The sequence below is a fragment of the Choristoneura fumiferana genome, chromosome 18, assembly GCF_025370935.1.
Source record: "Choristoneura fumiferana chromosome 18, NRCan_CFum_1, whole genome shotgun sequence".
Lineage (NCBI taxonomy): Eukaryota > Metazoa > Arthropoda > Insecta > Lepidoptera > Tortricidae > Choristoneura > Choristoneura fumiferana.
In genome coordinates this window covers 11,569,214-11,597,067 of record NC_133489.1, presented here as the reverse complement: position 1 = coordinate 11,597,067, position 27,854 = coordinate 11,569,214, and the positions used below count along the sequence as shown (strand labels likewise).

The window sequence follows — 27,854 nt, the reverse complement described above, 5'->3', positions numbered from 1 at the left end:
GCGGCGAATTCATACGCGATAGCCCTCATTGATTACGCCCAACTCTGCCGTAACACTATTATCTATTATGTGCCGTAACGTTTCTGACGATCGCGATCGCAATCAAATGAGAGGCAATGCTCTTCGCTGTAGGCTATGGCTATCAGCTATCACTGATCAGGCTTGAAAATTCCTCAAGTTTTTTACTTTATTGGAGTACCTAACATAATGATATGTCTTTTCTAAATTAATCTAATGAATTGCAGGACGACGAGAATGACCTCCTCTTTTTGAAAGATAGCAAACAATTAGATGCACAAGAAGGAGATCCTGATTATTGGCTTCAAAGACTAGATGCTTTACGAAAAGAACATTTAATGATTAACAAGATTGTCGAAACGAATATGAAAAAACGGCTGAAAATGCGAGGAAATTTTACGATATACCTAATATTACTCCTGAAAAAATTCAAAAAATGAAGCCGTGCTTTGATTGGCGGGCTAAAGTAAGTATGATTGCATTATTTTCGTATCCGTGACTAGGGTAAATAAAATTAAAATTTTAAATAAAATAAAATTTAAATTAAATTGCAGATTATGCAATGTTATGAAGATAATCCGCGTCAACCCCTCGTCTGCTCTGGGGTAGTACAAGCCTTCAGTAATTGTGTTGCATCATGTAGAACGGCTAAAGAATGAACCTGTTTTTAAAGAGCTGATTGTACTCTTGCAATAAACAATAAAAATTAATAATAGTGTTGTTTGCTATTGTAATAGTCCTTTTTTACATTTAATTTTAAATGTTTGCACAACGATAAAGGAAACATGAGACAGCTCATACAGTTTTATTTTATTTATCCTATCACATGAGGACATATTTTTGTAACTGAGTTTACGTCCTTTTACTAAACTTTATAAAATACTAAAACACGTTTAAAAGAGGCGAAAATGTGGCGCTATCAACTCTGAACGAAGGAAAGTAAAATACACGATAGCATGCCTACTAGTTTCTCTTTTTCTGTGAGTTCCACAGAAAATAGAAGGAACATAGCCTTCTCTTCGGTGGTTGGCTACATTTCTTTAAAATATCATCGATAAATAAATTATGGTATTTTTTATTGATTACATTTTTATGAGAAATTTCAATAAATAAATATACGCACGAAGGCAGTTTTGACGTGGTCTTGAATAGTTTTGTCTGCTGTCTTGTGTCAAATTTATCCGCAATCCGCACGGACTCGTGTGCGTGCGGTTGGTTTCAAAATTCATCGAAAAAGTAGGTAATGTAATTTTAGCAATCGTGTCAATTCTCTCTGTGATTTATATATTATTATGCGAGCTCTAGTAGACATGGCTTCGAATGATTCTAAAACTGAAGAGCAATCGGCTCGCCACACTATATTAGAAAAAATAAATTCCTATAGTGATACTGTGATTACAAAGGTTGGTATTGTTTTGATTGATTCTTATTATTGTTGTTTTAAAAACATATTACTTACAATATTAGGTACGGGAATGGGCCCTATATCTGTGCTATTGAAGAACTTTTAACGTTACAGGCTCCAGACATAAACGATTTTACGATTGTGAAGCCAATCAGTCGTGGTGCTTTCGGCAAAGTTTTTCTTGCCCATAAGAAGAATAACAAGGACTTAATGTATGCTATCAAAGTTATGAAGAAATCTGATATGATTAACAAAAACATGGTGGCACAAGTGGTAACTGAGAGAAATGCTCTAGCTTTATCAAGAAGCCCATTTTGTGTTCATTTGTTCTATTCCCTGCAATCTGTGTCATCGGTTTATCTGGTAAGTTAATTTTTTTAAGTAAGGTAATAGTGGGGTAACATTGGAGTAATCTTTGACACTTTGGTAATCTGTATTTCATTTTTTTTTACTAGCTTTACTAACATTTTCTTTAGTTGTATTTTATAAATAAAAATAATATAGGGGTGTTTTCAATACACATTTTTAAATCCTTTATATTGGCAGAAGTTTTATTCAATACAAGTAGGTATGTCTTAAGTTATGGGTGGTATATTTTTCTTACAAAAGATGTATTTAATGTCAATTACAACTGTCCTGGGTATTTCAAAATGTATAATTTTGCCTTTTATGTTAGTTTAGAAATTTAAATTAGCCAATCTTGACCCCATCCATTCATTCCCCAACATATCTGAAGTGATATTGAGCCAGTTTATAATCCACTTATGCTTTAGTACTGGACCTGATGTTGTTAATTTAGAATTCATTTGAGTTTAGGATACATTTGATTAATTTTTTATTTTTGTAAAAAAGCTTATAAAGTTTTGTACGGGTCCTTGGCCCGTGGTTCAACAAAACAGTTTATGGGTGAAGCCCAAAAATTGCACACCGTTAAAGCTGCGTTAGCAGGTAGTTATAATTTCCATTAACTTTTTCCATTGTGTCACATTGGAAAAAGTTAATGGAAATTAAAACTATGTGCTAACACAGCTTTAATGCTGTGCAACTTTTTGGTCTTCACCCTTATGTAGTCTGTACAATGTTCATATTTGAAATAAAAAAAAATTTCAGGTAATGGAATACATGGTAGGTGGAGATCTGAAGTCCTTACTAGGAATGTATGGGTTTCTGGAAGAGGCAATGGCTGTCTTTTACATAGCAGAAGTGACATTAGCTCTAGATTATCTGCACAAACACAACATTATACACAGAGACCTTAAACCTGACAACATGTTGATTGCAAAGAGTGGCCATGTTAAGCTGACTGATTTTGGTTTATCGAAAATTGAGATCCATCGAGGTAACAACTCTTACTCGTAGATATTAACCCGTCACATGTCCTAGAGACTACATTAGTCCCTTACTTTTTCTTCTAAGACATTTCATGCACAAAAAAGTTAGGGACGAATGTAGTCTCTAGGATGCCTGACGGGTTAACTGTTACTTGATGATTGATAGCAAATTATTGAACTTTTTATTTCCAGATTTAGAGATATCAGATTTTGTGAACAGAACTCCAAGCCTTAACCTTCGGACTCCTGGTCAGCTCCAGTCCCTCACATCACACTTGTCATTTGGCTCTGGGGGAGACAGGGACAGCACATACAACTCCACAGCAAGCATGGAACCCTGTGAGAACCTCATTGATGAACTTAAAGAAACTTGTATGAGACATACTAATTTATTTGTATTAGAGATACATATTTATTTTTATTTGATGTAATTTTATGTTGCAGGTAAAACAAAAGGACTTTTTGGTGAAGTAGGTGATGTTAAATCTGGGATTTTGGATCACTCCCAGCTGTCTGGAATTCATCCCTTTATGAGTGCTGAAAGTATTAATCTGGATGATGTCATTGTATGTCCACATTATCCATATTTATAATCTTTTTAAGAAAGATTACCTTTATTTTAAGGCTTATAAAAGTTAAGTGATGGATCAGGTGGTCATCTTGCATGTATCATACATAGTATAAAAAATATGCTGTCAAGTATTTGACAATAGAAAAATACACTGTAGGGATTTTAGCTTGGAAAATATGCAAGTTATTCAATTTCTACACTCATTCAATTTAACATTAATAACCAGGGTTCGGATTTTTCATCGCAAAGTAAGATGATAGAAAACTATTGAGTTGATATTAAAATTAAAACTTTAGTCATATATAAACTCATTATCATTAATTTAAATATCAGCATACGATTATAAATAAAAATGCTAAATGGCACACCATGTTTATTGCATTATGGGCCAAAAAATAAAAATAGTATGAACATTAAGCTCCTAGTTTGTAATATCCATAGAGCATGTAGCTAAGGAAACCTTCAATTCTTTTATCTGAACTGGAAATTGGTTAATATTTCAGTCTCAAGATTCAGGATCCGAATCTTCTAAGTTCCATCAACACATGCGAGAGTCAAAACTGATACTTCCAAGGAGAATAGTCCACTGATATCAGCAGCAACAATGGGTCTTCATTGGAGGAGTCGCTGACTGCTGACTCTCACATGATTCAGTCATCATCACCACTCTGTAGAGGACATGCTCTTGAAAAGAAATACCTAGTAAGCATTTGCAAAACTTGACCAAGAATAGTAAGATTGATAACCAAGGGTGGCAAAGTGGACCCATTTCACCCGAGGAGACACTCTAAATTTTCATTTGACTGTGAGGAAAGTAAAATACAAAAAAAATGAGAATAAATATTAATTACTGATCCAACCTCAAACATTTTCGCACGGCCATTGCCACGGCCGACTATAAAAAAAAATCCGGTTGATCACAAACGGCCAAGGAGCTATATACAAAAGTGGAGGTTCAACGACGATCGATGAAGTTGACCTTTGTTCTTATTTATATATTCATCTCCTTTTTTAAAATTCAAGAATGACCTCCATGTTTTCTTGCATTATGGGCCAAAAAATAAAAAAATGGAAATATTTGTGACATAATAAAAGTCAAATTCTTGTTTCAACGGATGTTTGGCGTTCAGTCTCCAGTGTAGGTCCGAGTCTCTAAGTTCCTATCACTACGTGATCTAGATGGTCAGGCCGAAACTTGAAAAAAAAACCGCCAAGAGCATGTCGTATACACGACCAAAATAGGGTCCGTAGCCATTCGAAAAATTAAGTAATATTTTTTCAAGGAATCGTATTTTATACGGAACTTTTATAGTTGAGGATATTTTATTACCTTAAGGCCTATTTACTCTTAAACTACTAATAATCTCAGCAAAAATTAGCCGTTTGTAGTTTCCCTTGAAAGTTTGATATTACTTACTACATAATGAATTTATTCAAAATTCCACCCGCCTTTTCGCACTGCCGAGGGGGGGCGCTCGATTTTAATGAAAATTTGCACTTTCAAGTTGAATATTTCGCAAACACATCACTGAATCGAAAAGTCATCTTAGCAAACCCCTAATGGTTAAAAGACCTATCAAACGATACCCCACACTATAGGGTTGGATGAGAAACACCCCTACTTTACGTCAATAGTAGCCTAAAAAAATTTTTTTTTAATTTTTTATTGTACCATTTTGTCGGCATAGTTTATATAATATATCCGTGCAAAAATACAGCTTTCTAGCATTGATAGTCCCTGAGCAAAACCGCGGACGGACAGACAGACAGACAGTCATGGCGAAACTATAAGGGTTCCGTTTTTGCCACTTTGTCTCCGGAACCCTAAAAAGTGTCATTGGCGTAACTCTATTGTCTTCGACTCCGTGGCTAATCGTAAAAATTAAAAAAAAATACTTTCCACCCTCAAGATGAAAACGCAATTTTCCACCCGGCTATCTATCCATGAAAATTAAACTTTCCGAACAGGAGAGATGAAAATAATTTATCATTTATCTCTACTGTGATATTTAACATTTTAGTTTCAGAGCAAAAAAAAGAAAGCGGATATTAGATGCGGATGGAGATACGCCAACTGGAGTTATCAGTCTAGTTGAATCAAAAGAAAATCACAGTGGCCTTACTCAGGAAATTATGGCTCTAGAAGTAAGCCAGAATACACCTAAACGGATGTCTTTACATCCTACACCTGAAAGGAAGAAAAATCCTATAAAAGGTGTATTGAAAAAAAGGTAAATTAAATCAATGTAAAAAATCTGCGTCACGTAAAATGTTTTCAAATTAGCCATTTTATAAGTATGAATTTCATTACAGATGGGCTTCACAGAATGATAGTCACCATTTCAATGTAGGAGTTATATTCTCTACACCAGTGTCAAATAGCAAATCTCCCGACACTAAAAAGAAGCAAAAAGAAACTCGTTTTAACCTCCCAAAAGATGATCAACCAATATCCGGCACCAAGGACAAGGTTATTGTGTTTAGTAAACATATTTCCACTAGCTTGGAAATATTTCCTACAAGAAGAGTAAGCAAGGTGTGAATGTAAGATTAATAGTAGTTTTGTTGCTAATGATGCGTTTTCTTGATTCTTTTTATTATAATATGCCTGTTCTCTAGTCTTATTTCTTTAATTGAAGTGTCATTTTTTTAAGGGTGAAGCTTCAAGGTCTCCCACTGATTTGTGCAAAACACCTTTGGCAACTGCTCAAACCCCCTTTAGAACACCAAAAAGCGTCCGGCGCGGTAATCAAGTTTCTGATCAAAGAATTTTAGGTACTCCTGATTATTTGGCACCAGAGTTGCTCTTAAGGTATGTTAACGTAATATACATAATGCAAAATACAAATAGATAAAAAAACCGGCCAAGCGTGTCGGACACGCCCAAAATTAAGTAGTATTTTTCTAAGGATTTCGTATTTTATACTGAATCTTCCATGTTTAGGTATATTTTATACCTTAGGCTGCTATTTACTCTTAAACTACTGATAGTTTTCCTTAAAAGTTTGATATACTTACTACCATCCTGATTTTTTTCAAATTTTTCATGAAAATTTGCACTTTAAAGTTGAATATTTCGCAAACACATCACTGAATCAAAAATCGTCTTAGCAAACCCCTAATGGTTTTAAAAGACCTATCCAACGATACCCCACACTATAAGGTTGGATGAGAAAAAAAAACACCCCCACTTTACTTCTATGGAAGGTACCCTAAAAAAATATTTTTTGCTTTTTTTTATTGTACCATTTTGTCGGCATAGTTTACATATATATCCGTGCCAAATTACAGCTTTCTAGCATTGATAGTCCCCGAGCAAAGCCGCGGACGGGAGGACAGACAGACAGACAGACAGACATGGCGATACTATAAGGGTTCCGTTTTTGCCATTTTGGCTCCGGAACGCTAAAAATGTTCTTCTTTTTCTTTGAGAGATGTGACAGTTGAGTTTTAAAGATGCATATCCGGTCTTCTACACAATACATGGGTCACTTCAAATACAGTTGTGTTTAAGTTATTTTCGATTCATAATGATGATTTTTGAAGACAGGGCCATGGACCGCAAGTTGACTGGTGGGCACTCGGCGTTTGCCTTTATGAGTTCATGACTGGTGTACCTCCTTTCAATGATGAAACTCCGCAAGCTGTGTTCAAAAATATTCTCTCCAGAAGTAAGTTAATATTCTTTGACTGTTTAAAAATATCGAAAATACAAACTGAAACACAGATGCACAGAAAACCAGACCAAAAAAGAAAAAAAATGTGTAAAAAATGTTTTCTGTATATATCATAGCGTTTGAAAATCGTACTTGTACCTACAAGTCTTGTATTTATTTATTTATTAAATGCAATTCACATGTCAAAAGTACAATATAGCACTAACATTATGAAACCCGGAAGGGCGCAGCATTTTTAAGAGAGAGAGAGAAGTGCTACTATAGTACTTTTCGGATAGGATGGGTACGATGACACATGTCATTAAGCAATTAAAGGGTTGTGACAATGTAAATTGGAATCGATTTATTGCGATTCTCGATTAAATATGCTAAGGGTGTGTAATCGATTTTATTAGTGATAGTTTATATTTTTAACTAGTTTTTGCCTGCGGCTTTACCCGCGTAGCAAGTGTTTTTGCTTGTCTATCGGGATCTTACAAACCATGCGGTCTTCTTTGGCACTATATCAAAACTAATAACGGTAAAAAAAATCGTAATAACAAAATTGAATAACAAAGTAACAGTTCAAAACATCAAACAATACGAAACACTCGATACAAAGACGCCTTTAAGGACCTTCGCTCTCGTACTAATTGACAGATGATGCGAGTCAAACGATTTGACAAGATTATGGAATCGATTCGGTCGATAAGCAAAGTCAAGCACTATTGAAATAGAGTTCCGTTTTGCGCGATGAAAGTTGACGAGATTATAATTTATCTTTTTAGTTTTTAAAACATAATAATATATTTTTAAGTGATTTTTGTTTATTATTACGAAATCTTTTAAGCTTTAGAGATATTTAATGTTTTTGTTCTTTCGGATTCAAGTATATTTTTTTTTAAATTATTGGCCTGAAATGTTCATGGCGTGGAATGGAAAAAAACGCAAGTGTCACTGTACCCATCCTATCCGAAAAGTACTAAGTATACAGCTAGTGCCACCAGAGTTGAGGTCACGCACACGCACACAAGAACATGTCTTGTAATGAGAGCAGTATTTAGACTCATACATTTCATTCATTCCTTTTGTGCAATCAGTTATTTTTGTAGCTGTGTGTGTAACCATTCACTTCAACTCTCGTGGCACTACCTATAGTAGTTGTTACGAGTAGCTACTAGCATACCAATGCCTGCTGTGTGAAAAGGTGCCAACCACAGTAACTTCTGCATTCAGGGTTGTATGTTGTACCTATTTAAAACTATATGTGAGTATGGATTATTTAACCCCACTTTTTAAATAACCGTTATTATAGATTTGGAGTGGCCAGAAGGCGATGAAGCCTTGTCCACCGAGGCAGTAGGAGCGGTTGAAGCCCTGCTTACCATGGAACCCAGCGATCGGCCTGCCGCGTCCATAGTCAAAGGCATGCCTCTGTTCCGGAATGTGGACTGGGAGAACCAACTCAGTGCGGAACCACCGTTTATTCCTACTCCAGACGATTTACATGATACTGGATATTTTCAAGGTGACTACAAGAATTATTGCATGAGTTAATGCTATGTTACTTTTTATAATGTAACTAGCAGCTAGTTACTAGCTGTTGCACGCGACTGCCTTCGCGCAGAAGTGTGAAAAATAGTTTACATCCTATTCTTAGACCTACCGAATATACATAAAAAAATCATAAAAATCGGTCAAACCGTTTTTGACCGGAAAATTTAAATATTTGAAGATAAAAAGCCCTCAGCGTCCATTCCATACAAAACTGAGGCCACGTCTACCGTTTCTAAAACTCGCGAAATGACAGTTTTTGTATGCGAAAACTGTCATTTGTTAGCGATCGCGAGTGTCAGATACGTTACGCAATAGACTCTCTGGTCTTCATCAATAAGAACTACGTAAATACTAGCATAGCCATTTTTTAGATTGGAATATGTGCCTTTAAAATCATTAAAGGAAGCATCGCAAGCTCATCTGTTTTTGTTTTAGCACGCAACATTCTTCAGCAACTGCACGTTTCTAACTTTGACATGTAGCGTCAATCTGGGACCAAAAACCTTATAGAGTAGCCTGGGCTTAGCCTGAATAATAGCTGTTGTACTGTCAGCAATAAAGTGTGAAAAGAAAAGAAAGAGGACACTTGATGATTTACGAGATTACATTGCAAAGCATTAGTTGTATGCCGGTAAGCCTAACAGTTATGTTTTTAAAACGAATATTTCGATGTGAGAGATCTGAGTAAGTGGAGCTTTTAGGTAAACAATATTTTATGGGTCATGAAATCTTGATTTTGGTAAACTCATTGATATTATACGAGTAAAACGGAAGATTAATTAAAATCACAAAAATCTCATGTGCCAACCTATGTAAATAAAAGTCTATTGCTGCATGATCGCTTTACAATGGCGGCTCGTTTTGTCTTTTTTTATTTTGTAATTATCAGGACAAGGTTTGTATAATAAAAATATAAAAAAATTACAAAGGGGTGATGCCGCTGGCAATTGCTTTAGTTTATTACTATATCATTTGGCCCTCCTAAAAACTCGACTTATTTGCGATTCCTGTTATTTTATAATATAAGTCTTTCTTCAAAATATGTAGAGCAGAGTAGAATTAGCTTAAAATGTGATAACATTATGTAAAGAAAGTAATTGTAGCGTTATATTATTTTAGAATAATTATTATAAAAATGATTTGTGTACATTAATTAAGACTGATATTATGAGCTGTCTAACTTATTTTAGCTACTGAGGAGTTTATGAATATTTAATGTTCTGTTTTTATTACTTTTTAATCTTTTAATTCGAATAGCATCATTATACCTTACCTATATGAATAGGGCCTTTAAAATAAACTAAATATATTACTGAAAAATATCTATAATTATTTTATCTATAAATTAAACTATAAATTGGCACAATTTTCACTAACAAGTGTGCTAGGGTTTATTTTCCCTAAGTAAAAAGTACATAAAGCAACACCAATTTATTTAAGAAAGGCAAGCTCATGGTTGACTTTCTCAAAACAATTGATATGATTATCCGCTATAAAACCAAATGAAGTCGTCGAAAGCATAAAGACGTAGGCGGTCAAACATGTTTGCGTAAAAAATACTTAACTATCAGGGTTTAAAATTAGGGTTTTTATCATCATATCATAAGTCTACTTGGCGTTCTTCTGTATCCAAGGAAGGAAGGCGGTAACACGAGTGTAGACGCCAGGGTATTGACCTTTCCCGCAGCCAATTCCCCAGGATACTACGCCCACTTGTGTCCAGCGACCACCTTCATTTACCATTAACGGACCACCACTGTCGCCCTGTGATTAAAAACAAGGAAATTATATTAAAGTATACAAGGTGTAGGTACTAAAATATATATAGGGCCAAAATTATGGTATGAATTCTGGCTTACACTGCAAGAGTCCATGCTGGCTTTCCCAGCGCAAAGCATGTGCTCGACGATGCCGCCAGGCGCTGCAGCTCCGTACTTCAATCGACAATCGTTATTGGTCCAAATTGGGATCGATACCTCTTGCAATTCTGCGGGTTGCGTACCACCTGTGAAAAAATATTGAAATATTGATTGTGAATAAGTTTCCAAATTAAATTATTGCAAGTATCAAGATCGGCAAATGTAACCTACCCTCTCTCAAACTGCCCCATCCAATGACAGTTGCAACGAGACCTGAGTAGGCGCGACCCCCTGACGGGAGACAAATAGGTCGGCTGTTCCTCGTAAAAGGCACGGGTTGATCCAAAGTCAATATGGCGATGTCATTGTACTGAAATAGAAAAGTACCAGAAGTACCTATTAAAAATTGTTCATTGTAGAAGAGGTCGACAAGACATCTTTTTGTTGATACACAAGTAGGGAAGGGACATACCAAGGTCCGCATGTCGAAGCCACGATGCCTTACAACACGTTTGATCTTCCTCTCCATGTGCTGAGTTTCGGCATTCGTGTGAATGTTGTGGTCTGCTATCCTCGCCGTCAGACGAGCTACATCCCATGATGTCATACTATAAAGAACCATGCCATCATTAAAGATTTTGGTGACCACGGTGCAATTTAAAACAGGTAAACATATCTTTGTTAAACTACTTACTGGGCTACACAATGCGCTGCCGAAAGCACATGTCTGTCGTCGATCAGCGAGCCACCACAAAATTGTCGACCGCCATTGAACAAAGCCACTATCCATGGCCATTCGTTTAATTCAGCTGTGTGGCCTCCTACAATACGTTGCTCATCTTCGATGATGCCTTTGTACGTCTGAAAAGATAAAATTTGCTGTTAATCGAACAACAATAAAATGTTATTTATCGAAGGCAATGAGTACTACTTACGTGTCGTGAGTTCTTTCTGCCACAAGAGCCGTCAGCAGCAGGCTGCGTCGTGGGCCTGGTCGGTTGTGTGGGATACATCGGAGGCCAGGACTGAGAAGATCAAGGTCGGTAAGATATAACATTCTATTTTAAAGCAATAATTACATAACAGCTCCCAATATTTACTTGTTTAGTTGTTGCTTGCGTGGAAGTCGGTGGTCTCGTGGCCCATGTAGTTTGTCCAGGTGGTTTGGTGGTTCCTCCTGCAACTTATTACTTTCTTGTTTTTATGGCGTTAAATAAATGTATTTTCTTTCTTTCTTTCTTTCAACTTTATAAAAATAAATTAAACGACATGTAAACTGATTTCAAGTAAGTTTGTGGGTTATTTTGTAGGTGGTTACCGAGAGAGGGAGGATGAGTGGGCGCTGTGTGGTCTGGCGGGTGCGTGGGCAAGGGTGGAATGGCCGGCGGCCACCCTGCTGGAATCTGGCGCAGATTCGCTTCTTGACTGAATTGCCATTGTGGTGAGAAAGCTGCTAAGCGCCCAGGGAATCTAATCCAAAAGGAAAAGGTAACAAATAATCAATTTATTTTTTATTTTTGTTCAGTCCGCAGAGTCCGCAGCATAGCTAGATAGATTGTAACTTCAATGAACGAGGTCGAAAAGGTTGCTCGTATCCAGAATATTTCACACTAGCTATTGCTCACAATTTCATCTTAGTCCCAAGGAAACATTGTACTTTGTTCTTTATTCATTACAAATTTGTTCAGTATTTTGAGTTAGTAGATTGTACAACAACAAGAGCATTAAAGGACCCATCCGGCTCGGGTGGATAAACACGTCAAGGGGAAAATGGGTTTTATGCTGGAGTTTTACACTTTGCTTTTCACAGTGGAAAAAAAACACTTCTAGGTTCCTACCTTTTATTTTTCATGCATTGTTATATAATTACTAGCTTTTGCCCGCGGCTTCGCCCGCGTGGAATTCGGTTATCGCGCGCTGTTCCCTCGGGAACTGTGCATTTTCCCGGGATAAAAAGTAGCTTATGTCACTTTCTGGCCCACAAACTATATCTATGCCAAAAATCACGTCGATCCGTCGATCCGTTTCGACGTGAAAGACGGACAAACATACAAACACACACTTTCGCATTTATAATATTATATGGATACATTTTTAGTTTTATTGTTTTATATTGATTGATTTGATTGATTTTTAGTTTTATATTAAATAAAAAATATAAGTATAGAAACTTTTTTGTTTGTGGCTGTCGACAAGCTGTCGACGTCGACACCTAATTGGTCTTAGACGAAGATTTAACTTTATGCACTAGTTATAGACCGGGAGATGGTGACACATAATATTAGGTCATTTGTACCAGTATGGCGGTTCTTCAGGGGTCTATTACGGAATGACAAAAAAGAAAATGATGGTCATAGCGCTGGTAACGGCGGCCCAATCGCGTGGGCGTTAATTGAACGTGTCGGATAAATAACGAGTGTCGAACGATTTGTTCCACAAAAATGCTTGTATTTTCCGATAGTCGATAAAAAAAAGAAGTAGGCGGTAGCGTAATGCCATACTTCTCCGGTGTGACTTACAGCCCGCCATACCGACGCATTATTACATTAATTAAAAAAAAACAATTCAACCATTTGTTCCAGGCTAATTTTTTACGAAATACACCATGCCATACTTTTCTGGCGGTTCCAAATGGCCGCCATACCGCCGCAAAGGAGTTTTTTTTTGCAAAACGATTTGTACCAGCCTAAAATTTATTAAGCCTAAGATCATTTTCTTTTTTGACATTCCGTAATAGACCCGTGAAGAACCGCCATACTGGTACAAATGACCTAATATTTAATGTCACCATCTCCCGGTCTCTTACTAATTTTATGTCGCCTAGACTACGAATAATAATTATTATTCGTAGCCTAGATAAATAAATACCAACTTTACGAGCATGAGAAGTGAAAAATATATTTTGAAAATCTGGTAGGTATTTTAGAACATGCGGAAAAGATCTAACGTTACTTATACTTGCCAGTGCAGTGCCCAGTGGCAATTTTTTTTTACCTCTTTGACTATCACCGTACTAAGCAAGCAAATGGGCTCGTTCACCATTCCACTGGCTAAGTGCGATTCTTACCCCGAATATTGAAGTGGCGGCAATTGCATTGGCACGACTTTTGGAAGCAAGCCCAGACGCTGGACGTCCGGCTCTTGCTGCGGCGGCGTGCCCACCGGCTCTGTGCAACACACACCAAACACCTAGGGAAAGTTAAAATGTGATTTTTAAATTAGGTATAGAATGTTCGATATCGATATAAGTAACTTAATTTGTACCTATCTATACATGTTCATACTAAGATGATAAAAGATAAAAATAAATTTAAAATAGAAATAAAATACAAATGCGAAAAAGGAGTCCACTCGGCACTTGTCGGGTTACTAAAGGTGGCTCGACGCTGATAAGTATATATATATGCCAAGACTCGGGTTGGTGTATGTACCATCAGCAAAATATGTGGTCTACCACCCTAAAGTTGATAATCGTTTGCATGTCATAAAACAATAATGCCAATAGACGGGTCTTTCACTTTGAAAGTTCGACTTTAGCGACATATTCGTTTGATAGGAATTTGTTCAAAAATAGATAGACCACTTCTTTGGCTGATGGTATATGGTAAAACACGCATGACACAATGATGAATGACGAGGAACTGAGTTCGATTCCCAGCCCCAGTTTCTAGTTTTTTTAATGTGCTTTAGTTGCAATATAATTGAGAAAAAAGTTTCTAACGGGAAAACCGTAAAAATAAATACGAAAATCTTATAAATACATAATTTCCTTGATTGGCAGTATTAAAAAAGTACCTGGGCACCTAGATAAACAAAAAAATATTGTACCTACCTATAGTAGTGTGGTGTGAACTGGAAAAAAAAAAAAAAATATTTGGCATGCTATTAATTTTAGCACCTACTTCTATTTTTTTACCTGATGCTGTTAGTTAGCTGCCTGGTCCTGGTTAAATACATGTCTTAAAAAAAATTGTAAAGGTCGATCTATAGGTAATTTACGCACTACCAGCACTACTATTAGTTATCCAGAGTTGTGTCATCGTTTTAGGTCGACAACATTTAACGAGAATATAATTACTCTAGAGATGTCCAGTACTTTACGATTACGACCGACCAATGCCTGAATTTATTACCTTTTTGAGTTAATGAGCTGTGGCCTTTAGCTACGCGTAGTATTCGATTACAATTCCTCTTAACTCATTATTTATTGGACGAGGAAGGCGGTAAGCTTGCAATTTATTTACATCATTTTTAGTTTTATAGAAAAGAAGCACAGCATTTTTAAGCTTGTCTAGAATCTCTTAATATTAACGGGTTACAAATTGGTTTCCCACGTTTGAAGCTGTGTTTCTACCAGAGATGTGCGAGGATGCGATGCGAGGAATGTATTTCGTCACTACTTTAAAAAAATCTCGTATCTATGATCAATATGTCAACAAAATTTAACCTCGATGTAATGTCTATAAAGTCCACTCAGAAAAATTATCTATTTTGAGCTACGAGTTTTTTTAAAAGTAGTGACGATTTGTCATGAACCAATAGAACCCGCTTCATTTACCTATCCTCGCTCAGGACGGCTCAAGCGGAAATAGCTGAGCGGAGCGAGGATTGGTAAATGAAGCATCTCGCACACCTCTGGTGGAAATGCTGTCTTAAGCTTTGAATGAGTCCTATTTCTGTCCAAATATACTTCAAATACATTTTTTTTAGACTGGCCTCCATATTGTCGCCGCTGATGTAGCTGCACGTGTCGTAGTGGCCCATAACCCAGCCGTCCCAGCCGGAGAGGTCGGCTACTTTGAACAGCGGGTAGCAGTCGCGGAAGCTCTTGCAGGTGCCCTTCTTGCCCAGCGTGGTTTCGCAGTCGAGGCCAAAAGCCCCTTCGGGTTGCACCTGCGTACGTTTAAAGTGTCTATTATTAATTAAAAGTAAATTGTACAGCAAGAGCATAAAACGAGCTATTTTAATTAGTAATAAATAAAAATATATCATGGCGTCGGCCTAATTCGTTAACCTTCTAAGTCCATTTTGACTTAGTTTACAGGACATTGAAAAAATTGCATAGACTCTTCAATCGTTATCTAATCAAAATTTTGAAAATTCCATTGGTAGCTATGACTAAACTTGATATTTTAAAGATATAATTAACAGCATATCTTATACCAATCACAGGAAATTAATAAAAATGACTATTTAGCAGGTTTTCGTGTTGAAGGTTAAATTGAATATAGGACTTAGCAGTTATTAGACTTAAATTGAGTATGCTGGAGAAAATATCCATAATATTTTGCTTATTATTACTTTACCATAAAATCAATTCAGCCTGTAATAAAAATTGTATTTGGTGTTAATCAATCACTAATAATTTTGAGATGTACTTACACCTAAGGTAAAACTCTTTTTTACTAAACTATCAGCAATAGATAATTAACAAGCAAATAATGATTAAAATATATGTTCCGCACATTAAATTATATATAGAACTATGAGAAATAACACAATAAATTTACTCTGTTGATAATTTTCTCAAATAAATCGAATTTTCAGTAAAACATCGCATGACGCAACAGACACGTGGTGTCGCGAATAACTGTCAATGCGAAACTATATAAAGACCCGAACTGGACTTAGCAGATTTTCTGTGTGGAAGTCAGAAAGCAGTTTTTCGGGCATAAGATTTGACACTTACTTAATGCTGATATAGCCGTTATTCCTTTACCAAACGGTAGAGAATGGTGTGCACTTTTTGACAAGTATGAAAAGTAATTTTCGCCCAAAAGTGGACTTAGCAGGTTAACGAATTAGGCCGACGATGGGACAATTGACACTAGTCCCAAACTAAGCAAAACTTGTACTGTGGATACTAGGCAACGGATAAACATACTTGTATAGATAAATACATACTTAATTACATATTAAACATCCAAGACCCGAGAACAAACATTCGTATTATTCATACAAATATCTGCGCAGCCGGGAATCGAACCCGGGACCTCTAGCTTCGTAGTCAGGTTATCTAACCACTTGGCCATCCGGTCATCAATATCATTTTACTCGAGACATTCATATAGCTACCCGAGGAGGTACTTCGAAGGTGGATAGTACATCGAGAGGAAAATGGCTTTAAAGCTCGAGTTTTATACTCTCCTTTTCACTTCGATTGCGAGGACATTCATTAGCAACAATTGTTTACTTACTAGGTATATTTTATTTTTCATGCATTGCTATATATTATTTAGTTTTACTGATTTATTCATATAAATTACTAGGTAATTATTAAAAAAAAAAATGTGTCTGTTACCTTGGCCTTATATGAAGAATTTATGCACTAGAGCAGGAGCTCCCAAACTTTTTCAATTTGCGGCGCACAGACACTGGCTAGTTGAAAAATAAGCAATGATGATTTTCGCTAGATTGCCTGAGTTTCCAGTAACAAGAGGCCCACGTGGCGCCCTTGGGTACACACCACGGCGCCCTAGGACCCTAGCGCCCTAGGGCTGCGGCGCACAGTTTAGGAACCCCTGCACTACAGCATAAAGTCATTTCATGTCGCCTACATCCAGCATATTCGAAGCAATGAAAAGTAAAAAAAACTATTGTTTATTATAATTTAGAACGGCGTCTTTTTAAAAACAAAATGGGTCACGATTCACAATTCAAATTAGTCACAGTGCAGGTACCTAGCTATTTACTTTTTGCACCGACGCATCAAAGTAGCCGGGATGCAAAATAACAAGCAGAGGTCGAAGAATCGATTTTTATTTTATAGCCCGTAATTATTGAATTATTACGGTCATTTATTTTTCAACGTCAAACTAAATAGATGTATCCGGTTGCTAAATCTCAAGATCTAACTGCCCAAGTCTTTCAAGTTTTTTTAACGAACCATAAGTATCTTTATTGTTGAGGGCTTCAATCATTAGGTAGTTTATTTTTATTTTGCGAAATTGCAAATTGCGAAGGAAAAAGTAAACAGGTACCTATGTATGTATAATATTATTATATATGTATGAACGTATGTAAACATTCTTTACTGAAAGAAGGTTTATGATTGTTCTAAAGAACCGCGAATCGAATGAGCCAACATAATTTTGGGATAGAAATCGTGATAGTAGGGAATATTACTGCAATTTTATCCCGTCAGAGTGCAGCACTAGCACATACCATATGTTTATGGTTTTTGAGTATCTTAAATGCCCGTAGGATGTCGTAATATTAAATTATTTCAATTAAATTTTTGGAAATATATGTAGCTCTATCGCTATTATCGATGTAAATATCATTTATTTTGTTACTCATAAATATGTCATGATTTCTATAGGTATTAATACTCTTTGGTCATGATCCGTCAGGGCGACAAAATATAAAGAGAACTAACGTTGTCATGGCGGTTTCTTTACGGTGTGCTAGTGTCGCCCCCTGCGCAGTGCTTTGCTTAATATGCCCTATTAATTATCATTTAAAAAGACATTAACAAGTACCTATCTGAAATAAAAATGTTACCTGTCGCAGCAGAAGCAGTTGCTTGCCATCGCGAGTATTGTTTGAGACGTCACGTTTTAGTCGGCTTACTGCGGCTGAAAGAAAAATTGGCTTCAAAACATATTTTGGTGAAAGTCGTAATGATTATTAAAAAAAAAAACCGGTATGTTCGAATTCGACTTGCGCTCTGATACTTTCATAGAAAGTTCACACATCTTGATGTGTCGAGTTTCGTAGATTTTTGCCCTGTCATAAAGTACTGGGTAGGTCTCAGGGGTAGGTACGGTACATACCTACGTTAGTTAAAGGTAGATAACTTTGTAGCTTGAACGCCGACGCGTCAACCCCTTTGCTATAATATAGTTCAATAAGTCTCTTGATTGGTTCTAGATCTATGGCTGTAAAGATTGTATTCGATGGAATTGGGCACCTGGGGTAACTTTCTAATATATATTTCTTTATAAGTTGGTACTTAGTTATGTTTAACAGCAACTGCAAAGCTAATAAAGCGCCGTTACACAAATGTACTTCACCCATTTAATTTATTTAAGTAAACTAGTTTTTTTTAGCTTGAAAGCGGTTATACTGCTAAGTGCTGCTTAGATTTCGTTTTACATTAAAAAACAACCCAATTGATTGGATCTTTTTTTGAAGTTGGAAAATAAAAATAGGATCAAATAACGCCGAATATGGGCAATTGGGCAATCAGGAGAAAAAATCCGTGTAGTTTTGAAAATTGGTACAGTTATACCTTGCAGCATCCAGATAAACATACTAAAAGTCCTCAAGGGTGGGGGTGTGCTAAGGGTGTAAGGGGGGGTTGAAGGTACCTTTTTTCAGGTTTTTCCTCATATCTCGAATATTTGTACGAATAGCATTATGATTACTTCGGACAAAAGTTTCTACATAAAATTTCCTACAAATTTGGTCATATTCATTTTTGCTCTACGATCCATACTTTATGAAATAGATAATTTAAGAAACGATTAACGAAGTAGGTTTTCAAATATTGTTTAAAAATAGAAAAAGCAAATTACCTAGTTCATCTTTATTATGTTACTCATCGTTTTCTACATCAACATTAGTCTTCTCCTTCTATGACATCCTCACGTAGGTACCTACGCCGTTTGTACATGAGCCTAAGCAGCCGAAACATACTAGATTGAATTTAATACCGAACTTTCGATTTCGACATCCATCTTTTCCAGTCCAGGAGCTGGGGAATCAGTGGTGGTAATGGGGAATGGATGAAAAACTTAGAAGCGCTTGAAACTTTTTATATAAATAGGAATAACCTTTCTAATTAACAGAAAAAAATATCAAATTTTTAAGTAGCATCAATTAATTTGAAAAAATGAAAGAGTTTTCTTTACCGCCAAATTACGACAGTCCGGTCGGTTACGGGTTCAATTCAATTTTTGGGATAATATGGCCCCATCGATCCATGCGATGATTCCGCCAATGTCGTGGTCGGTTACGGGTTGTTCCATAGTCCAGAATAAAAAACATTAAAATGAATTTATGTTTCTTTGACTCGATCGTTTTGACAGGTGACACTCTTTTTTTGCTCGATATTAATAACGGCAGCAGGTAGTTGCTTGAAATATTCACAGAATATTTATTTGTATAAATGTACTTTAAAAATAAATAATTAAATTAGGATTCCATATCTCAGTTGACTCTCAGTTGAAAAACCCTTAACAGTATTGTCTCTTTACCCGACTTCCCGAAAGGGGGGTTATTCTTAGGAATGCCTGGGCTGGAGCTATCAAGCTGAAATTAGTATCAAATACGCAGGTCTGCTACTCCTTGAAGTAAAAACATCAAGTCAACACAATGAAAAGAATCAATTATAATAAAAGATCTTTTTGTACCTACAAATTGCCAGGGAATGAAACCTATAGGGGTACTTTCAGTTGTCCTAGAAACTTGAAACTTGGTATGAAGGTAGCTCTTATAGCACAACCAATAAGAAAATTCTGAAAATCCTAATTTTTTTGTGTGTGTTAGTAACCATCTAAATGACCCCACATTGCGTACCTACATTTTGCTTAAGAAAGGGCCTCTGCTAACACTGATTTTTCATAGATTTTCACAAATTAGCACGGAACCCTCAATGCGCAAGTCCGACTCGCACCTAGCCGGTTTTTTATCGATATTGAGGTGCAAAAATATTTTTCTTGTATAACAACAACCTGTTTAACTTCCGTCGGAAGGCTCGGGTGTACCTTATCAAGGAAGTTTCCGAAATTACCTACTAGTGGGCGGTGACAGTAATCTGCAAGTGGATTCGTATCGCTGGCTAACGGTTTGGTTTTATTGAAATATTTGTGTACCTACGTTGGAGTCATGCCATTCAAACTGCGCCCACATTGTGTGTGTAGCATGTTTAATACAGTTTCTACGAGTCGGTACTCTCATTGTTTGGTAGGTACCTATATTGTATGCCAGCACATGGATTATAAAAGAATGCTTATTTGTCGCGAATGATATTTGGAAACCAAAGTCTTTGTGAGGTCTCTAATTGCCTAGATAATTGGGATAATCGGGAACCGTTTAAGTGATTAACTTGGTGATCCAGTAAATGTCACCACACACGACCTTGTGCAGGTTTTTAAATTACGGCAACTCACACCACGGCATGCAATATGCGACCGAACTCCAAAGTAATTAAACTCGATTTCCGTTGACTTTGCAAGATTGAATTAGCCCTAAAGGTAAAAAAAGTTGATACTGCAAAATGAGCCGTAAAGTCAAGACATTTCTAGTTATTTTTATCTTACTTGTTTTTCGCATGTAGGTATCCCTAGAACCGGCTAACCGGTCAAAACAGTCGCCGGACGCCTTGAACTTGATGAAATTGGAGCATCGGAACTTATTTTCTGCCTGATATTAGGGTTCTCTTAGCGCATTAATATTAATACACTTGATAAAATATTGTGCTTCAACAATAAACAAAAAAAATTATATAGACATGATGGAACATAGGCATTCTTTTATTTATAGGTAATCATTTTAATTAATTCCAGGAGCCCGCTGTCGTGAAGGGTGATCGCGGCCTTCTTTTATTGTTTTTTGCTTGCTACTAGGTATAGTAGCCTGGTTGTCATTAAAATAGACAAACGTGTCGCAAATTGTTGTCAGGATTCCGGGTTCAGCGGCCTAATGCAAGGAAATGTCAGCAGCATAAGCGAGCTTCAATCTGCTGTCTGATCTAATTAATGACCTCGAAGGACTGGTGCCGCAAAAAGTCGCTTCTCAGAACCGCGAAGATAGTGAAGACAAGTTGATGGATGTGGGCGGGTGAGCATTTGCATTGAATCGATCTTTAGGCATCTTCTGAATAATGCCTCCGCGGACCATGCCGCTAGCACGGGTTGACGACCAGCTGCGAAGGTGCGAAGCAAATACTTACACGGTTTTGACAAAGTATTTAAAATATGTTAATGCACACATTATTGTGTTGTCCACAACTTTTCTATTAATAAATTAACATGAGTTTAATGGAGTCTCTAAATTACCAGGTAACACGATTAACTTTAATGAATCTTGAATAGCTCGTTATTCGTTCCGTTATTTTATGTTATAGTTTAATCTATTGTTGGAGAATTGTGAAAGTAAGTAGGTACTTAATTTAAAAAATCATAACTTAAATTGACTTATGAAGGTCGATTTTGGGAGTGTTAAATGACCGTCGTGTCCTCTGTTTTGAATTAGAGTGTATTAGTTTTCGCCGCTGCCGGACATCTCAGTTGCAAATTTTAACTTTCTCTAGCCTCGAAACCTCATACTCGCTCGACTTGCATTGTTTGGAGTCCGCGCCGCACAATGGTTTACTACAATTGTCCTTTCTTCATAATTATATCGTAAACAAATATTAAAGTTCTGTTACACTTAAAACTAAACGTTACGCTCATAATCGCCGTGCTACTAAAAAAACTTAGACAATTACTGAACATTATTGTGTTAACCACACGACATTTCATAGAAAACTATCATTTTAGGCATGCCTTAGACGTGTTTAAGTTGTTTGTTGTAAGGCCATTGGTATTAAAAGATATCCCATCTTAAGTTAAGCCAATTGATGAAATGAGGAATTCTAAGTTTTTTTTATTTATATTTTGAATTTAAAAAATGCATTTAAATCATTAAAAAAACTTTTCATTGAGTTTTAAAGATTGCTTACCATTAATTATAACCGCATCGTCGGTGTAAAACGCGCCATCCTTTTCAGAAAATCCGTGTGAACCATCAGAGACACTCTCGCAGATACACCCTATCAGGGCCAGACAGATGACCGCTAATTTGTTCCTTAGCAGCATTTTTGTTTATTTACTAAACTAACTCCATACACTATAGAGATAAGTCAACAAATAATAGAGTCGGTCGGATTCGCGCCGCGACGAGGGTACGGCTCGCAAGGAAGCTCTTCGCAAAATGCTCTGGCGCGTTGACTTCGCGCCTTTATAATATTTTTGCACGGACGCTCTACATATAAGGTTCAAAAGATAACAGAGCTTTTTTTCTTCTCCTTTTGTATTGGCCTGACATTTGCGGTACGGAGAACCATACAAACGAGCTTTGTAAATTATGACAACCATTAGGTTTCGGTGCGCATAAGATGGATTAAGCCTTTCAGGATAAGAATTCGATGTCTCCGATCATGATATCGGAATGAAGTAGGTGTTGCATTATTTTTGATACGTTCTCACGGCACCACAAGAAAAATAACACTCATTTTACAGTCATTGAACTTGGAAAGAACTTCTTCATTACTGATGCAGCTAAGACAAATACCTACAATGTCAAATAAAGAAAAAATGAATAATAAATGAGTCTCACGGTAGTTTCATGTTCAAAAAAACCTACAATGTCGTATGCATGTATGTAAATAAAATAAAAAAACACACAAAGTCTAATACACCGTAATCTTGGAGCATGTATGTGATTCCTTAAGGGGAAGGTTTCCTTAATTAAAATATTTATTTAACTAGTAACTGCCTACTCAAATCGAAACAAAAACCTTTAATGCGACTTTTTCCAATATAACGGTTTTACACATAAGTGTAAAATACAATAGACACTGCACGGTAATAATACGTTAACTCGCGAATTCCTGAGTCCTCCTTATAGTTAGAAAAATAAAGTAAATAAACAAATTTTGTCGGACAATTTACACCAATTTATTATCTATCAATCTATTTATCTATTACGTATACTAGACAACGGACAAGCATAAGCATACATACAATGTGTGTATGTATGCTTACCTAAACGTTTATTTACTCTTATTAACATGCGTAGGTATATTTATATTTAAGGAATAAATGCTCTTTATATACACGTGGTGCTCTGGTACAAACATTTGTAATCATTAGGTCTGCTTTGTCTCTACTGGGATTCAATATCAAGATCACTAATTGCTAGACTATCCGGCCGTCAAATAAGAGTAGGTATAATATATAAAATTCTCCGGTCAAAAATGTTTGTAACCAAACTCCTTCGAAACAGCTTGACCGATTTTTGTGCGTGTGTTTTTTGTGTATTCGGTAGGTCTGAGAATAGGATGTAAAGTATATTTCATACATATACGCGGACGGAGTCGCGGGCAACAGCTAGTACCTATATATATATATATATACTTGCCTAACAACTTAAGACTTGAAAAACAAAACACTTCTACCAAAGTACATGTATGTGCTACGGTCGTTATATATAAGTTATTAACGCATTTACAAATTCATCGCCCGTTCCACATTTGAAGCTTTAGGTGCTCGTTTACAAAGTGAACACAATTTAAATGCAACGGTATTTTTTAAGTATTGCTTAGTAAGACTAATGACTTGTGGAAAGATGAAAAAATGATCTTCCTCTGTGTGTAATATAGGTTAACGACGGTTATTTTTTTATCGAGGACGACTGTCCATGTTAACGCCTGCTTTTAAATAACATATAATTATGTATGCAATTATCCATCTTATAAAGCAGAAATTATCGATGGGATTGCAGCAGATACATAACTTACTACAACAAAATGATTGCGAATCACGAATAATGATTCATCATAACCACAAGACATGTTGAGATAAATAAACAGACATTCGAAATTACACTTAAGTACCTAAATTTCAAAAGGGCACCAGCCTTTCGATGTTGATGAACTTTTGTCAAAACAGTTTGATTCTTTGTTTTCAATATACGTACCTACCTTTAAGAGGACAGCTACCAAATAAATGGATAACATTTCGGTTCAAAGAGGAAAAGAATGGAAAATTGCCAACTGACTTGAACTTTCAAGTCTCCTAACAAACACCGTGTGTCCTGTGTAGGTAGTATGTTGTAGTTGTGTTTGTCTAGATTGTATAAAAAGCAGATCGGAATGCTGATATCAAATATTGCGACGTGAACTGAACGGGCAAGGCGATTAAGTACCTACTTAGATTAAAGCGAACGCTATTAGCGTCATTAATCTTGAACATCCCGTTATGTCAATCCCGTCAATCAGCGATACTAGGGCAGCGCAGAAATATTACTTATTTTTATTACAGACGCGATACTAAATGCCTACTTTGGTGCGTTCTTAATTAGAGAAATGTTTTAATATTTAAGTTGACACACTGATGACAACCCATTGTTTTTTTATGTGTAAAACGAAAGCAGGAAAAATAAAGCTGGGGCTGGAGACCGACCCCGGATCTTTATCGTGACGTGACGTGACGTGACGCGTACCTCACGAGTGATTAATTTAATCGATAAGAAGAAAAGAAAAATAAAAAAGACGATTACCTGTTTTTTTTTGTTTTTTTTTTTTTTTTAATTCACACCAATTGACCTAGTCCCAAAGTAAGCTTAGCAAAGCTTGTGTTATGTGTACTAAGCAACTATTATTATATAGATAGATACATACTTAAATACATAGTAAACACCCAAGACCCGAGAACAAATATTCATATTTTTCATACAAATATCTGCCCTGACACGGGAATCGAACCCGGGACCTCAAGCTTCGTAGTCAGGTTCTCTAACCACTAGGCCATCTGGGCGTCAATATTTTAGTTTTTTATCTTCTGATTCCCGAGGGAGGGTTATGTTTTTCGAGCGTATATATGTATGTTTATTATTTGTTCCTCTAGTTTCAACATTATGAATGAGGTATCATTAGATTCAGATTCTCAGGGTTGCTCAGCGAACTATATGCTTGGTTGGGGTTTCTCTACGGGATTGAATCAGATATGACGAAATACGTAGAAGAACAAGGGTCACCGACATAGCCAAGCGAATTAGCTCGTTGAAGTGGCAATGGGCAGGCCATATATAGGACGGAGAACAGATGAGCGTTGGGGCCGAAAGGTTCTCGAGTGGTGACCGCGGTGCGGCAAGCGCAGCGTAGGACGTCCACCAACGATATAGACGGATGACCTGGTTAAAGTCGCGGGTTCACGGTAGAGGCAAGCCGCTTCCAGCCGAGGCAACTGGAGGTCTATGGGGGTGGCATCCAACAGTGGATGTCCTACGGGTGATATGATGATCATTAGATTACTCAAAACTATTGGAACGATATAGTCTGAGCATACCTATAATGTTTCTAAATGGCGCCCGTAAAAAATATTTCGGAGAGGGTTTTTTTTAACTATAATATGGGTATCAAATGAAAGCTAATAATTAGCTCATTCCAATGTTAATACCTACTACTTATCTGTTGCCCGCGACTCCTCGCGTAGAATTGGTTTATCGCTATCCCGCGGGAACTGTGCTATTTTCCGGGATAAAAACTATCCTATGTCCTTCCGAATCGAATATGTCTTATCGAATTTCATCTAAATCGGTTTAGCGGTTTAGACTCTCATTTATAATATTAGTGGAATATACATTATAGAAAACTAGCTTTTGGCCACGGCTCCGCCCGTGTAGTATTCGGTTATCGCGCGCTGTTCCCTCGGGAACTGTGCATTTTTCCGGGATAAAAAGTAGCTCTATGTCACTCTCGGGCCCATAAACTATCTCTATGCTAAAAATCACTTCGATCCGTCGCTCCATTACGGCGTGAAAGACGAACAAACATACAAACACACTTTCGCATTTATAATATTAGTATGTGGATTTACTGTCATTTGGTACAAATAGGAAATCGACCGCTTGAATGGGCCATTTTCCCATTTTGAATTTGGACCAAAATGAATACCATCCAGAGGGAATTTTGTCAAAATGTAATTGTGCTGAAAAATATTTACAACCATATTTTTTTTTGTAAATTAATTAAATCCAAATGGAATATTGTCCATTATAAGTTACGGACAAAATTAAATAAACAATAAGTGAATGTTTTCTAAATCAAGTCATAACTGAATGCCTATGTAGGCCCAAAACATGATTTCGGGTGTAACATATTTACAATTCGTCATATTTCTTAAGTGTCCGTAAATACAAGTGGTCGTTTTTTTTCGGCACTTATGAATAACCTTAAAGTTTGCGATTTTAATGATGTTTTATAAAAGCTTCGATAGTATAATATAGTGACTGTCTGATTGTGTGGTTTGTTCGTTTTTGTGCAAAATTAATGAAGCATTTTATGAACCCAAACTTCAATGAAGCCAACTTTGATAAAGCGCTCGCCAAATTCGCACCGTCACTGATCACTATGTTAACCTATTGTTTTTAACACAAAAAATATTTTTTATTTCTCTGTGTTCTTGGCTCAGTAAATATATATATATATATATATATATATATATATATATATATATATATATATATAGAAAAGCGTAAAGTAACTATATCCAAATACATCAGAATCCCGTTTCATACTAAGTAAACTGATTATGAGTCATGCGTAAAAACTGTCTTTTCTAGAACCCGCTTCAGACGACTTGGAAGGGACCTACGACGAGTAGCAATAAAAAACGTCTTAACCGGGAAATCGTATTAAACGTGAAAAAATCTAGTACCTAAAATGATTTTTGTTTGTGATTTCTCATCGTAAATATGGTTAAGTACTTTTTCTTGCAGTGATTGCTTTTTAGGGTTTCGTACCCAAAGGGTGCCAACGGAACCCTATTACTGTACTCCGCTGTCTGTCTGTCTGTCTGTCTGTCCGTCCGTCTGTCACAGGGCTCTATCTCTTGAGCCGTAATAGCCAGGCACTTGAAATTTTCACAGATTATGTATTACAGTGACCGCAACAACAACAAATACTAAAAATAAAATAAAGTTACAAAATAAAGGGAGTCGTCATGTAAGAAACGTGTTTCATTCAGAGATTTTTGATTGCTAGGCTGCCAAGATGACGGCCGTCAGTTGCTAGGGGCAACGCCTGTGACCCTATGTTGTTTAATGTTTAACTACTTATTAATTTGCGATTTAAATAGTGCTATTTTATAAAACCTTCATAAATAATAAAATATTTTTTTAAATTATTGTCTCTAAGACCGTAGTTTATTTTTTTGTGCAGCATTAAGACCAAATAACAATTTATGATCCACAAACATCCGACATACACACACACTTCACAAAAGCCAACTTCAATAAAGCACTCACAGCCGCTGTATTTAATGTTTTTTACACTAAAAAATGTCCGTTATAATTCATACTAAGTAACACTATTTATTTACAAGGTCAAAATTTAAAATCAGGTGAAGATTTATTCACTACTTCATAATATATATTTTTTAACGGCAATATAAATACTTCTTAATAAGTACGCGCCGTTCGGCCGAATGAGGGCTATCTTTTTTTGTCTCACTAGATGGCGCACTGTTGCGTGAGGTTTTTAAGTATGGCTTTCAACAAGCTTTCAAAGTCTGTTATTACGGGCGTGAAAACAAAGTTTAGATTAAAATCATATTTAATACAACTTAAAACCGTACCATAAAAATATCGAGCATGCCACAGTGTTGCATAGTCCCCGTTTTGTTCGGAAAAAAGGGAGGACAAAGGTTTCCGAAAGACAAAACTGTCTCAAAACACAGACATTCATTG

At 36.4% G+C, this 27,854-nt stretch overlaps 3 protein-coding genes and 1 pseudogene across 6 annotated transcripts in view; 3 read left to right on the top strand and 1 right to left on the bottom strand.

Annotated features, from left to right (window-relative positions):
- The window catches only part of LOC141438009 (serine/threonine-protein kinase greatwall-like), a 15,438-nt gene extending 5,676 nt beyond the window's left edge, over nucleotides 1–9,762 (top strand). For 3 of the 4 annotated variants that reach the window (XM_074101630.1, XM_074101629.1, XM_074101631.1), the window contains 6 exons: nucleotides 5,347–5,556; nucleotides 5,639–5,861; nucleotides 5,980–6,137; nucleotides 6,872–6,996; nucleotides 8,297–8,509; nucleotides 8,974–9,762. In XM_074101630.1, the coding sequence (XP_073957731.1) occupies nucleotides 5,347–5,556; nucleotides 5,639–5,861; nucleotides 5,980–6,137; nucleotides 6,872–6,996; nucleotides 8,297–8,509; nucleotides 8,974–9,020 (976 nt within the window). In that variant the 3' untranslated portion in view covers nucleotides 9,021–9,762. Of the gene's footprint in view, nucleotides 1–5,346; nucleotides 5,557–5,638; nucleotides 5,862–5,979; nucleotides 6,138–6,871; nucleotides 6,997–8,296; nucleotides 8,510–8,973 lie in introns of those variants that run through there. The other variant, XR_012452444.1, reaches the window with a different exon arrangement.
- LOC141438370 (uncharacterized) lies at nucleotides 231–932 on the top strand (annotated as a pseudogene).
- On the top strand, nucleotides 1,231–3,915 carry LOC141438369 (serine/threonine-protein kinase greatwall-like). The gene is made up of 6 exons (XM_074102226.1): nucleotides 1,231–1,421; nucleotides 1,538–1,786; nucleotides 2,534–2,762; nucleotides 2,947–3,126; nucleotides 3,199–3,320; nucleotides 3,829–3,915. The coding sequence occupies exons 1-6, from the start codon at nucleotides 1,311–1,313 to the stop codon at nucleotides 3,913–3,915; spliced, it is 978 nt and encodes a 325-aa protein (XP_073958327.1). The 5' UTR covers nucleotides 1,231–1,310.
- An 85-nt stretch (nucleotides 9,763–9,847) lies between the features above and the next one.
- l(2)k05911 (CLIP and Tryp_SPc domain-containing lethal (2) k05911) lies at nucleotides 9,848–22,330 on the bottom strand. The gene is made up of 12 exons (XM_074101632.1): nucleotides 22,066–22,330; nucleotides 17,901–17,974; nucleotides 15,114–15,290; nucleotides 13,465–13,586; nucleotides 11,716–11,867; nucleotides 11,498–11,580; nucleotides 11,333–11,422; nucleotides 11,092–11,258; nucleotides 10,870–11,005; nucleotides 10,629–10,767; nucleotides 10,398–10,543; nucleotides 9,848–10,302 (listed from the first exon to the last, which is right to left on the bottom strand). The coding sequence occupies exons 1-12, from the start codon at nucleotides 22,199–22,201 to the stop codon at nucleotides 10,147–10,149; spliced, it is 1,578 nt and encodes a 525-aa protein (XP_073957733.1). The 5' UTR covers nucleotides 22,202–22,330; the 3' UTR covers nucleotides 9,848–10,146.
- Between the last annotated feature and the right edge of the window lie 5,524 nt (nucleotides 22,331–27,854).

Bases quoted from the DNA above. Each gene is read 5' to 3' on its own strand.
- LOC141438369 (XM_074102226.1), top strand. From the start codon at position 1,311: ATGCGAGCTCTAGTAGACATGGCTTCGAATGATTCTAAAACTGAAGAG. The intron at 1,422-1,537 runs GTTGGTATTGTT...TTAACGTTACAG, and splicing joins GTGATACTGTGATTACAAAG to GCTCCAGACATAAACGATTT. The intron at 3,127-3,198 runs GTATGAGACATA...TTTATGTTGCAG, and splicing joins TGATGAACTTAAAGAAACTT to GTAAAACAAAAGGACTTTTT.